Genomic DNA, 12909 nt, shown 5'->3' on the forward strand with positions numbered 1-12909 from the left:
TGCATACTTTATCATGGGTATAAAAGAATAACGATTAAAATAACGTATAACTTTTAAACAAATTTGTCAAAGTCATTTCACAATGCATGTATTTGTCAACATGCTACTCTTACCGAAATACGCCAGGAACTCCTCTCAGGCTGCCTCACAGCGCATGTCACATTAAGTATTCCAAGATGAAATCCTTTTTCTGATACGGATCTGACTTTCTGAAATCACCATGTATCATTTAGAGACAATATTGTAAAGTTGTACGGCCCACCTCTCTTTTGTTTAAATTCACGTATTTATTTTAACATACATCCAAGTTAGTTAACATACAGTGCAACGGTGATTTCAGAAGTAGAATCCAGTGATTCGTCTCTACGTATAACACCCAGGGCTCATCCCAGCAAGTGCCCTCCTCGATGCCCCTTGCTCATTTAGCCCATCCCCCCACCCACAACCCCTCCCAGCAACCTTGTTTGTTCTCTGTATTTTAAGAGTCTCTTATGTTTTGTCACCCTCCCTGTTTTTATATTATTTTTGCTTCCCTTCCCTCATGTTCATCTGTTGTGTATCCTAAATTCCAAGTATGAGTGAAGTCATATTTGTCTTTCTCTAATTTCGCTTAGCATAATACACTTTAACTCTGGTTCCATCCACATTGTTGCAAATGGCAAGATTTCATTCTTTTTGGCTGGATTAAATAAATATGTGGATTAAATTGGAAATACGTGCATTAAATAAATACGTGGATTAAATAATGCAGTTTAGGGGCACCTGGGTTAAGCGTCCAGCTTCAGCTCAAGTTATAATCTCATGGCTTGAGCGTTCGAGCCCCGCATATGCTATATGGTAAATGTTAAAATATTCAGAATATGAAGTGTATTTTAGATTTGCAGATTTTCTTTGAAAAATATGTTGCTGAAGGATTTGAAATTAAACTTTATTGAATAAGACTTAAATGTTTTAGTTTTTTTGGAAGTACTAAATTTAACTTATAAATTATGGAAGAATTTTAAGTAAGTGTATATGTAGCATTGTAAGAATCTTCTTTTCTTTTTCAGGCTCAAACTGCCTTTTCTGCCAACCCTGCCAACCCAGCAATTTTGTCTGAGGCCTCAGCTCCCATTTCTCAAGATGGAAGTAGGTTTATATTTTGGGTTCATTGTTCTTGAACAGAAATATGTTTAAGCTTTCTTTTACTGAAATAGGGAATCCAAAAAAATTTTTTTAACCTGTAGCATAATATGTGGTTCAAGTTCCAGTAATAGTAGGAAAAAAATGTTTACTTCAAAATAGAATCCTTTAATCAAAAGAATGAACTATGACTATGAAGATAGGTCTTATAGTTTAATCAAACTTAAGTGGATTAAGTGACATCTCAGCCCCATAAACCCCTAATTTCTGACTGCTTCATTATGAAAAAACAGTATATGTGCACTGTGTGTCCCATGCTACTGCTCTTGAACTTTGTGAACTGTCCTCCACCTTTGTGAGGTGAGGGTGGGGTTTGAAATTTCCAACCACCTCCGTTTGGGGGAGCGTCCCAAATTCTGGAACCTCTACTAGGTCTCCGTATATACGTCTCTTTGATTCCTTTTCCTTCTTTGTTTAGAGAGGTTTAGACCAGAGCTCCTAATTAGTATGACTTAAAATAAAAAAGGAGTATTCGATAGATTTTTGTAGCCAGTCATCTTATAACTACTTATAACATTGTTTCTTCTAGAAAATTCATTTTAAGTCACAAGTCATGTAAAAAGGAACTTAAGGAAATAGCACCTAACTTTGCTACTAAGTTAAATACTGCTGATACTTAAATATATTGTTTCTAAGATTTCGTTGGAATGTGGTTAATGTTTTTTAAATGCTCTGACACTAAATACGTTTTTAAGCTTTGATTTATTTTTTTTATTTTAGTTCAGAAGAATCATTTCAAAGCTGTGTTTATTAAATGAGTTGTAAAGTAGCTGGCTTGACAATAAACATTTTAGTCAGTTCTGAGGTGGAGATCAGTGCTATGCTTACAAAATTGAGAAATAGGTTTATGTTAAGAAAAAAAGGCAAGATAATTTATTTGGAAAAATTTATTTGTACTCTTCACTATTTAGAAATCTGAGGTTATTTCAGTTTAAATGTCTTTATACTTTATGACTTTCACCTTAAACTTTTTCTGTATTTCCCATTTCTAATTGTCATTACAGAGACAAGGAGACGATTTTCCAAATTGCTAATTTAAATTCATTCTAGATTTTCTAAATTAAATGTAGGTTTTAAACACAACTAGAAGCCCATAATAACAGTTTTCATTTTAAACATTCCTCTGTTTTCTTTATGCATTCATTTATGTTAGATCTCTATCCTAAACTGTATCCGGAGCTCTCTCAGTACATGGGGCTGAGTTTAAATGAAGAAGAAGTCCGTGCAAATATGGCCTTGGTCCCTGGAGCATCAGTTCAGGGGGTACGTATAGTGTAATTAATTCTGAATTGTATAAAATCATATTTTAGACATAGATAAAATGTCTTATGGCCAACTCTTATGGCCAACAGATTTATAACTTCACAGATTTATAACTTCTCTAATTTTAGATTGCCTCCTGGATCTCACTTCGTAAATGATCTACTTTCATCCTTTTACCACTTTTCTAGTTTCTTAGGAGTGAGAGATTCAGACGCCGCTGACTAGTCCGTTCTCCTTAGTCTTCTGCATTTAGTCAGTTACGAAGACCTGGTGATTTTGTCTTCACTGTGATTTTTGTATTCCCTTTAGTCATTCCAGGGCTGCTATAACCCTACTCAGGCTACTTCTAACCTCTTCAATTTCCTCGAGTGACTTCTTATATCAAACAGTACTAAGCTGCTGCTGGATTCATCTTTCTGAAGTACAGGTCTGTCACATCTCTTTGGTCGCAATCTTCTAGCACTCCCGAGTCTAAAGCTCCCTGTAATAAGACCCCAGATTCCAGGCTTGAATCTGATGCATCTCACAGCCTCTTATTAAGGTTCTTGCTGCGAGGCCATAGCCCTTTATAGCACTTATTATAATTAAATCACAAAGACAGGGTCCGTGTCTGTCTTGTTGCCGTAATTCCAGTACTTAATACGGTACCTGGCATTTATCTGTTTACCAAATATTTATTGAAAACTTGCTCGGATCAGTCAGAGTCCATTTGGTAGACAGCAGAAGAAATTAGAAAAGTTGAAGACTTGAAAATGCGGACGTGGAACGGAGATGTAATTGCAGGAAGTAGCTGCTGCTCCTGGCACTGGGGTGGCACAGGGAAGGGTTCGGAGTTTGCAGAGCCCGCAAGCTTGGGGGGAAGGGCCCCTTGGAGCTGGGCCTCAGACCTTGCAGGAGAGGACACTGCTGTTAGCACTGGGACCTCGGGGAGGGTGTGGCGAGGCCGGTTCTGGGAGTGGCAGGAAAAGCTGGAGAACGGAATCGACTCCTGCCACCAAGATGAAGGGTGAGGCCCAGGCCGTGCTGACAGGAACAGGAAACAAAGAGGAGGGAACAAGGCACTTGTCCTCCTCTAGCCTTCCAGCCTCCTGTGGTGGATGCTGACGAGAAGCCCCTGACCCAGGAATACGCACGTAATCTGCACGCGTGAGCCCCAATGTCGCCAAATAGAGTCTAGAAGGGTGGCTTAAGAGCTGGCACTGCCTCCTCCTTTGACTACTCAGTATATGCACACATTTCTCCAAGGATTGTCATTTCCTAGGACAGCAGTTACTTCACAGGTGCCTTTTAAAAGATGTAATTCTTGGTAAAACTGAGGTTCAGTCCACTTTCTGTTAAGGGAAGCCCTCATGGTAAGCGTTTTAGGCTTTGCTGGGCACATAGGGTTCCTGTCGCCTATTCTTGCGGTTTTCTTTGTTTGCTTACAACCTTTAGAAACAGAAAAGTCATTCTTAATCCAAGGGTGTGTAAACCAAGTCCGTTACCACTGACGGAACGACGTTTCTCTTACCCTTTCCCCAGAATGGGACAATGCCAGTTATCATAGCCATGTCTGCGCGGCGGCCTGTGGTACCAGTTACTGTGCAATATCAGTTACTCCTTACTACTCATGTTCCCAGCTGAATATTTGTAACCTAAAGAAAAGGTATCGAGTTCACTGCTATAAAAAATTCAGGTATTTTGGGTAAAGGAAGTAGGGGGAAACAAAAAGATCAATTGCTGTATTTACAGAAGGTGTACAGGTACAATCACAGAAGGTAGTCGTGGCTACTGTGATTCTCTTGGTGACTGATCATGATGCTGTAGTTGGTATTATGACTCCCTTTGACTGCTACACATTCTTTACCCCCTCTGCCCTTGAGCTGGTCTTTTCTTAATACCTACTGGGGTGACCTAAACCATTTTTGAAGTGTCTGATTCTCTGGGTTTCCTTTTTTTTTTTTTTTTTAATGTTTATTTTGAGAGAGTGCAAGCAGTGGAGGGGAAGAGAGAGAGAGAGAGAGGGAGAGCGAGAATCCCAAGCAGGGTCCGTGCCGTCAGCACAGACTGGACACTGGACTTGATCCCACAAACTGTGAGATCATGACCTGAGCCGAAACCAAGAGTCAGATGCTTAACCAACTGAGCCACCCAAGTGCCCTGAATCCCTGGGATTCTTAAGCATCTTGCTTTCTCTTTTGTTTTATTTTGTTGCTGGAGATTTCTACTAACCTTTTCCATGTAGTGAATTTTTCATTTCACATACTGTATTTTTCTTCTCCAGATGGTCCAGCTGGTTTTGAGTCCTTGAGTGTACTGAACGTAATCATAGTAGCTATTTTAAAATCCCAGTGTGCTAATTTTATGATTTTTTATTTCTGAGTTTCTGTTAACTGCCCTTTCCCCTAATCATGGGTTACATTTTCCTCCTTGTTCACATGCCACCCGTTTTTTTAAAATCAGAACCGAATATTGTGAAATTTACGTTTTTAGGTGCTGAATCACGTTGTACTTCTTTTTTTTTAAATTTTTTTTCCAACTTTTTAAATTTACTTTTGGGACAGAGAGAGACAGAGCATAAACGGGGGAGGGGCAGAGAGAGAGGGAGACACAGAATCGGAAACAGGCTCCAGGCTCCGAGCCATCAGCCCAGAGCCTGACGCGGGGCTCGAACTCACGGACCGCGAGATCGTGACCTGGCTGAAGTCGGACGCTTAACCGACTGCGCCACCCAGGCGCCCCTCACGTTGTACTTCTAAAAAGAGTGTCGGCACTTATTCTGGCAAGCAGTTAAGTTCGTTACATGTGCATCAGCTTGGTCATTCAGGGGCTTGACTTTACACATTGTTAGGGTAGGTCTGAGGCAGCCTTTATTTTTAATGTTTATTTTTTAATGTGTATTTATTTTTGAGAGAGAGAATGCGAGTGGGTTGGAGCAGAGGGAGAGGGAGGCACAGAGTACAAAGCAGGCTCCAGGCTCCGAGCTGTCAGCAAAGAGCCCGACGCGGGGCTCGCGAGCTGTGAGATCACGACCTGAGCCAAAGCCGGACGCTCCAACTGAGCCACCCGGGCCCCCCGGGGCAGCCTTTATCTTATTGTAGGGTTGTTGTAGCCCCATTCCTCAACATGCGTGTCCCCTCAGGTTCTCTGCTGAGGGTCCTGGGTATTTAATGAGCACACCACACTTGCTGGTAGGACCCTGGATGTCTCCCAGTCGTGGGGCATCTGCGGGAAGCCTCCGCTTACAGCTCCCTGCATGTTCTTTGCCTGGCCTTTGGAGCTTTATTTCATAGATACTGGGATTAGCATTCAGCAGAGGGTTCAAGGAGACCCCTACAGCTTTCTGGAGCTTTTTCTCTGTGTAGCTCCCTCCTTTTTGGAACTCAGCCCTATAAATTCTAGCAGTCTTTCTAGCTGCTTCTGCCTTCCTGACTTTTGTCTTTTCAACTAACAAGAGCACAGTGCTCTGCTTGGGACTTGTACTTCTGTGTTCCAGTCCAGATAGTGGCCTGGGCAGAAAGCCAGGCGATGACAGGGCTCACCTCATGTGTTTCCCATCTTTCAGGGATTACTGTCCTACCCTACATAGTGTCCACTGTCCAAAAATTGTTGCCTCCTATCTTTCCAGTTTTCTGGTGATTTATTGCAGGAGGGTAATTCTGGCTCCATCGTGACTATAAGCTGAAGTGTATTTTTCTATTAATTTTACTGTTGGACATGGAAGACCTAAGAGGCATCTCAAAGAACTTTCTGGATTCCAAACAGAGTCTAGAACCCATTATCAAGCAGCAACCCAGTTTCACTTGGTTACCAGAATTAATCACACTAGCCAATTTAGTAACCTCCTCTTGCCTTTGTTCAGTGGCATATGAAGTCCAAAACAATGGTTAGGTGATGTTCTTCTGATTCAGAGGAGACAGTGTTGTGTTCCCAGGTGGAGGCATGCCTCCTTCGTAAATAAGACCTTCACACTGTAGAGCTCGGTATGGGGGTACGGGGGGCGGGATGCAAAACTTTTGTGTTTAGATATAACAGCGAGAGGAACTAACTGTTCCCACAGCCACACCTTGGTTTCCAGATCTTTTATTCTGGCCTTGGAAAAAACTGCATCATGTATTTGGTTGCACATTCAAAGCATCTATTCTAGAAGCTAGAACCCTTTTCAGGGTGCTGTCTTCCACTGGCCCTTAAGTGAGGGGCGATGAGAGCCAGTAGCTTAAGAACCCACACGTTTCATGCACTGTGCTAGGTGTGATAGATCTGATAGTGAACCACAGCAGTGTCCCGCCCACCACACACGCCAGTGAAACTCGCATTGTAGGCAAATAAGCCAGCGCTTATGACATGAACGAAATGAATGAAGTGCCAGGGCTATATGTCAATATCGTGAGCATATGTGTTCTCTCTGAGGGGTTGACGTACGATGAGTAAAGAACTGAAGGAAATGAGGGAGTAAGGCATGTGAATATCTGGTAAGAGAACACCGAGAACTTGAAGGCTTCATTTCTTGAAGGCAGAAATGAACTTGGTGGACTTGACAAGACTTGTGTGATGGCCAGAGGAAGCAAGGGTAGGACATGGTGGTAGCAGATGGCATTGGACGGGTAGTGAGGGCCGGGTGGTCTGTGGCCTTGTAGACCGTGGTAAGGGATTGGGATCTGAGTTGTGGGAGTGGTGTAATCTGATTTCCTTCTTTCCCCCCCCGCTTTTTTTTTTTTTTAATTTATGTTTTTGCTCTGTAGACAGTCAGGAAGACGGTCTAGAAGGTTATTGTAGTAGCCCTCTCCGGAAATGGTTGCTTGCTTAGAATGGGGGAAGGGCGCAGAGATGAGGTGTTGGTCATAGTAAGTAAGAACGCCTAGTACATCAAGTACTTAAAAATACTTGCTGGAAAAAATAAAGATATTTCAAAAGTAAAACCTCCTCCAAAGCTCCCTTGCCCCTTTGTTCTGTATTCCAGCCAAACTAAATAATTCATTGGCTTCAATTTTTGTTTCTATCCCATTACCTGATTTTCCTGTGTCTCTTATAGCTGTAATCATTTCTTGTTTTGAACCTGTATAATCTCATAAGTAGTATTTTCTGGCATTGTGTTCTGATTTCTAGCATAATTTTATGTGTGCATTACTCCCGTTAAGACTTTCAGCTTTAGGAATATGCGGTCATAATCACCACACATTCTGAACCAAAAATTTGCGATCTGTGATTATGTAGTTGAGGTTCCTTTTTCCCTGTTATTGTTGCTCTGAACTCATAGTTCTTAGGTAGGTCGGAGGTTCTTTTGACAGATTCCGATTAAGAAGGCTTGGTAAGCTCTTCCCACATTATCTTTTTGGTTGAAGAAAGGGTCCGCTTAAACTAGAAAACCAGTTTTGGTCAAGAAAACTTGAGAAAACTGAGAAACTGGGAACGTGGTACCCGCCATGAATGCCAAGTATAGCTCTTCTCGGTCAGTCTGCTTTGTGCGTACAGTTGGTTAGTCCATAAATGTTCACTGTGGAGGAGGAGAATGATCCTGTCTCGTGTGCCAGCACTTCTGGAACATGCAGTTTTAATCCTTACAATGGCACTGTGAGGTAAGAAGGTTCTCCCTTTTATAGAAACTCTGAAAGGGTCAGTAGATGGCTACACATCAGACCATATACAGAAGAACCCTCTGGAAAATGTGTGTTTTCAAGAGTATGATGTGGCCTTTAAGCTCAAGGATAATATGTTTGAAGACAAGCCAGAGTATACATGAAGCAGGTATCAGTGAATTCAGAAGGCGACAGAGAAAGCCATTGAATCTTTTGGAGGTGATACATGTGGTAATAAATTTCCTTTAGGATTACTAAATAAAAGCTGGGGACATTTTTGTGTAAATCCATTTATTTGAAGGAAACAGTATGCAAATTACTTTGTGGGAAACCACAACTGAGTATATTCAAGTTAATTGTCATTTTATGTTTTTTCATGAAGAATGTTTCTAAGTATTGACACGTCGTATATGTTTTTGTCAGCAGCTGGTAGCACGACCTTCCAGTATGAACTATATGGTGGCTCCTGTAACTGGTAATGACGTTGGAATTCGTAGAGCAGAAATTAAGCAAGGGATTCGTGAAGTCATTTTGTGTAAGGATCAAGATGGAAAGATTGGGCTCAGGCTTAAATCAATAGATAATGTAAGTATTTTTAATTATATTTCAGTTTGTCAAAATAGCTTATGGGATATTAAGTGATCACTATTAGCATAATTTACAGTGCAAATGTTTAAAAAAATTTTTTTTTAATGTTTATTTTTGTGAGAGAGAGAGCGAGCATGAGCAGGGTAGGAGCAGAGAGAGACGGAGACACAGAATCTGAAACAGGCTCCAGGCTCTGAGCCGTCAGCACAGAGCACAACGTGGGGCTCGAACTGATGAACCGCGAGATCATGACCCGAGCCGAAGTCAGACACTTAACTGGCTGAGCCACCCAGGCGCCCCTGCAGTGCAGATGTTTTAATTAATTGTATTGCATCTATAATCAAGATTATTTTAAGTCCACTAACTTAAATTTTTCCACTTGGAGATGCTCTATTCTGCAGAGGCAGAGCTGATACTTCATTACCTTAAGTGAATTATTTTTTGAGTCTCCTTTCTGGAATAAAGTTCATCGGTCTATGTATAACATAGTTTATACAGATAAAATCATGACCTTCAAATAGGGCATCATATGTACATGTTAAGAAAGACTGACCAGTGAGAGTTGGTGGTCTTGTGTGTATTTTCCAATAATGATCATTTAACTTGTGAAGTGAGTTTGCAGGCTTGTTATTTCCATCCTTCAGTGTGAATTTAATAGGTCATTTCTTGAGCAAAAGTGATTTTCTAATTAGGGCAGTCATTATTTTACTTTGTAATTACTTCTTACCGCACCATACTGAAGAAATTAAATGGGGTGGTTACTCTCTGAGGAGGCGTTTAGGATTGTTAAAGACATGCTGAGTCTTTACCCCGATTTGTGGTTTCAGGCATTACCTCGGATTCCTTAGCAGTCTGAAGTCTTATTAGCTTAGTGTGTCCCACCTTTTCACATAGAAAATGCTAAAGGTAATGTGTGTTGCACACTGTGGTAAATGGCTGACGCTGATCCTGGCGGGAAGCCCCAACCCTGCCTGCCTACCCGGAGGGCTCAGGGCATCAGCGGCTCGCACACCTGTAACTTACGCAGGACACGTCACCACGCTTCCTCGGAAGCCCTGACTTCACTGCCTTTCCTTCCTTTTCAGTAGTGTATGCAGCCCCTTCTGCCGGGATTTGCTCTCTGCTCCTTCGTCTGCCCTAAAAGACAAGATACTCTTCATAGGCCCCTATCTCCACTGCACTTATCCCTGCAGTGGATTTCGCCGTTTGGCCAAAACTCCTTGCTCTGACCATTTCATAGGGGGCCAGCCAGTTTTCGGTACTGTCCTAAAGTAAGCTGTAAGATACGGGACAGGAATTCTGCCCGACCCAGCCTAAGAGTATAGAAAGGGTCTAGCTTTGTAGATGCTTTCATATTTTGCCAAGTTTACTCTTCTTCATTTCTGAGACAGAGCGAGAGCGTGAGTGAGGGAGGGGCAGAGAGAGAGGGAGACACAGAATCTGAAGCAGGCTCCAGGCTCTGAGCTTATCAGCACAGAGCCCGACGCGGCGCTTGAACTCGTAAACCACAAGATCATGACCTGAGCCAAAGTTGGATGCTTAAACCGGCTGAGCCACCCAGACGCCCCAAACTTGTATTTTTTTTTTTTATATATTCAACATCTGAGATTGAGAGTTTATAGGAGTAGAAGTATCCATGTGGGTTTAATTCTCTGTTGACTAAACTTGAGTTTTCTGTATTTATTTCATAGTGGATTCTTTATAAAAACTGGAGTGGTATTGAATGTACCTTTTAGGCTATTAAATAAACCTTAATCTTATTTAATTAACCTTATTTACTTCTCTGTAATTTAGCAAATGGGTTGAGGAGTCCTTCAACTCTAAAGAAGAGTTGTGACCTTACACTGTCATTTAAAAAAAAAATTTTTTTTAATGTTTATTTTTGAGAGGGGCAGAGAGAGAGGGAGACACAGAATCCGAAGCAGACTCCAGGCTCTGAGCTGTCAGCACAGAGCCCGGTGTGGGCTCGAACCCATGAACCGTGAGATCATGAGCTGAAGTCATGCTCAACTGACTGAGCCACCCACCCAGGCGCTTGTAGAAACCCTACTTTGTTTTCCTTAGACTTTTTATTCCAAGATGAAGGGGGTGATTGAGGTTGGTCAGGTGGGTCATGATTTGAGGTAGAAATTACTAGTGTGATTTTACGTTTTTGCCCTAATTCCTGGGGTCATTGCCTCCATAAAATTTTCAGTTTCTTTTTTGGGAGTAATGACGCATACATATTCATGTAGTTTTTCTTTTTCTTTTTTAACTAGGGTAGATTCGTAACCTGAACAGTTGGCTCTTAATTTCCCAGTGTTTTTAAACCATTATCGTAACAGTGGCAAATGACTAAAGTTATTTCCTTATTCTCTAGGGTATATTTGTTCAGCTGGTCCAGGCAAATTCTCCAGCCTCTTTGGTTGGTCTGAGATTTGGGGACCAGGTACTCCAGATCAACGGGGAAAACTGTGCAGGTTGGAGCTCTGATAAGGCACATAAGGTGCTGAAACAGGCTTTTGGGGAGAAGATTACTATGACTGTTCGTGACCGGTAAGTTGACTAGACTGTTGAAATGGAAATTCAAGACTAGTTTTCCATTCTCTGGGGCTTTGAGATTCTGTGAATATGATTGACTGTGTTGCAGAAGAATATTAGATGTTATTGATTAGCCTTACAGTCTTGTAGTTGTTTGGTGCAGATTTTTCTTAAAAATTTTTAGAGCATTCTGGTTTCGTATGCATCCTCTAGAAGTTACCTTCCTGTCTCTTTCTCTAGATCGTAGTAAATGAACATTGGAAGGGCAAGCAGTATGGCATCTCTGGCCTCACTTTCCAGTTTACTGTTTAGATATCCGGCATAGGAGGGACACCGTGCCGGGGTCCCTGCAGAACTCCCAAGTTGGGGTGGGAGTTCTAAAAACCAAATCCGGCCTTCAGGGGGGTTATGAAGCTCTAGTTGCCAAGGTAGAAAGGTGGCATTTTTATATTTAGCAGTTTATAAACCAAACATTTGGCACTGAAATAAGGCCTCTATTTTCCTGCCCCTTAGCAAGTGTTAAGGGTCAATCTATGTCACATTGGTACAGTTAGCTTTTGGGTTTTTATTCTTCTCAGTTAAACTTCGGTTTTATCTAATTTTGTTCCTAGTTTCTCACACGGTAGGTGTTTAAGTAAACATTCTGCAGATGGAACATCTTCTCTACTTTAAGGAGAATTTTGAAGAGTAACTTGGGCCAATAGAAAGAATTAAACTTTTCACTTAACCCATTATGTCTGCAGGCCCTTTGAGCGGACGATTACCATGCATAAGGATAGTACTGGACATGTTGGGTTTATCTTTAAAAATGGAAAGATAACATCCATAGTGAAAGACAGTTCTGCAGCCAGAAATGGTCTTCTCACGGAGCACAACATCTGTGAAGTCAACGGGCAGAATGTCATCGGGCTGAAGGTAAGAACAGAACTCGGGTCTCGTGCTACCTTTCCCATTTATTTCGGTGGCGTTTGCGTGTAGACTTGCAAAATAAACAGGAACTTGGGGAGATGTGGGCCCTCGGACTCTGGCTGTGCTCTCAGGCCAAAGGAATTACCTGGACTATTCTCTGGAATTGTCGTTCCTATAGCAGAGGGCTTGACCGCTGTGATCTCTGCAGTGCCTTGAACTAGAATTCTGTGGCGATGTGGGCGTTGAGGATTTTGAGGACATTCTGAATGAGTGATTGCTCAGCTTTTTCCAACCCAGGGATGGTAGGAAGTGAGTAATGGTTTCTGTTTGGGTCAGTACCACATTTTCCCCCGCCACAGATTCCTAAATAAGGCTATGTTAGGGTCGAAAGGTTTTCATTAAGACCTGCTCGTTTCATGAACTTGGTTAAGAGTGCACTGTTAACTGAGAAGACATGGGAAGTCTTGTACATGAAGAAAATGATTTCATCTTAAGTAATGAAAAAGATGATTCTTTGGCTACAATACTTAGTTTACTTAGCAATTTTGTTACCATCTATAAAATTGCCATTCTATAGAATTAAACTCGGTGAAACTAGAAAAAATACCAAATGTCGAGGGTCAGATTTTAGAATTATTAGCAAAACGTATGTGGACATACATATTTACCAAGAATAACATAATTTCATACTTCTTAAAGCCTTAGAATTCATTTTCATTGCGTGTTTTTAACAGGACTCTCAAATTGCAGACATACTGTCAACATCCGAGTCTGTAGTTACTATTACGATCATGCCTGCTTTTATCTTTGAACATATTATCAAACGGTAAGTAGACCGTACTTCAACTTGGTGCTTACGGTCCTGTGAGGTAAAAGAAAGTCCTTGTGCCTG

General features: G+C 41.5%; 1 protein-coding gene across 2 annotated transcripts in view; it reads left to right on the forward strand.

Annotated features, from left to right (window-relative positions):
- Positions 1-12909, forward strand: part of SDCBP (syndecan binding protein) — a 34407-nt gene that overhangs the window by 19429 nt on the left and 2069 nt on the right. The window contains exons 3-8 of one of the 2 annotated variants that reach the window (XM_019421278.2): positions 1050-1128; positions 2336-2445; positions 8424-8585; positions 10948-11123; positions 11852-12023; positions 12752-12843. In XM_019421278.2, the coding sequence (XP_019276823.1) occupies positions 1050-1128; positions 2336-2445; positions 8424-8585; positions 10948-11123; positions 11852-12023; positions 12752-12843 (791 nt within the window). The remainder of the gene's footprint in view (positions 1-1049; positions 1129-2335; positions 2446-8423; positions 8586-10947; positions 11124-11851; positions 12024-12751; positions 12844-12909) is intronic. The other variant, XM_019421281.2, reaches the window with a different exon arrangement.

This window comes from Panthera pardus, unplaced genomic scaffold (assembly GCF_024362965.1).
Source record: "Panthera pardus isolate Hobbes unplaced genomic scaffold, ASM2436296v1 HiC_scaffold_7, whole genome shotgun sequence".
NCBI classification, from domain to species: domain Eukaryota; kingdom Metazoa; phylum Chordata; class Mammalia; order Carnivora; family Felidae; genus Panthera; species Panthera pardus.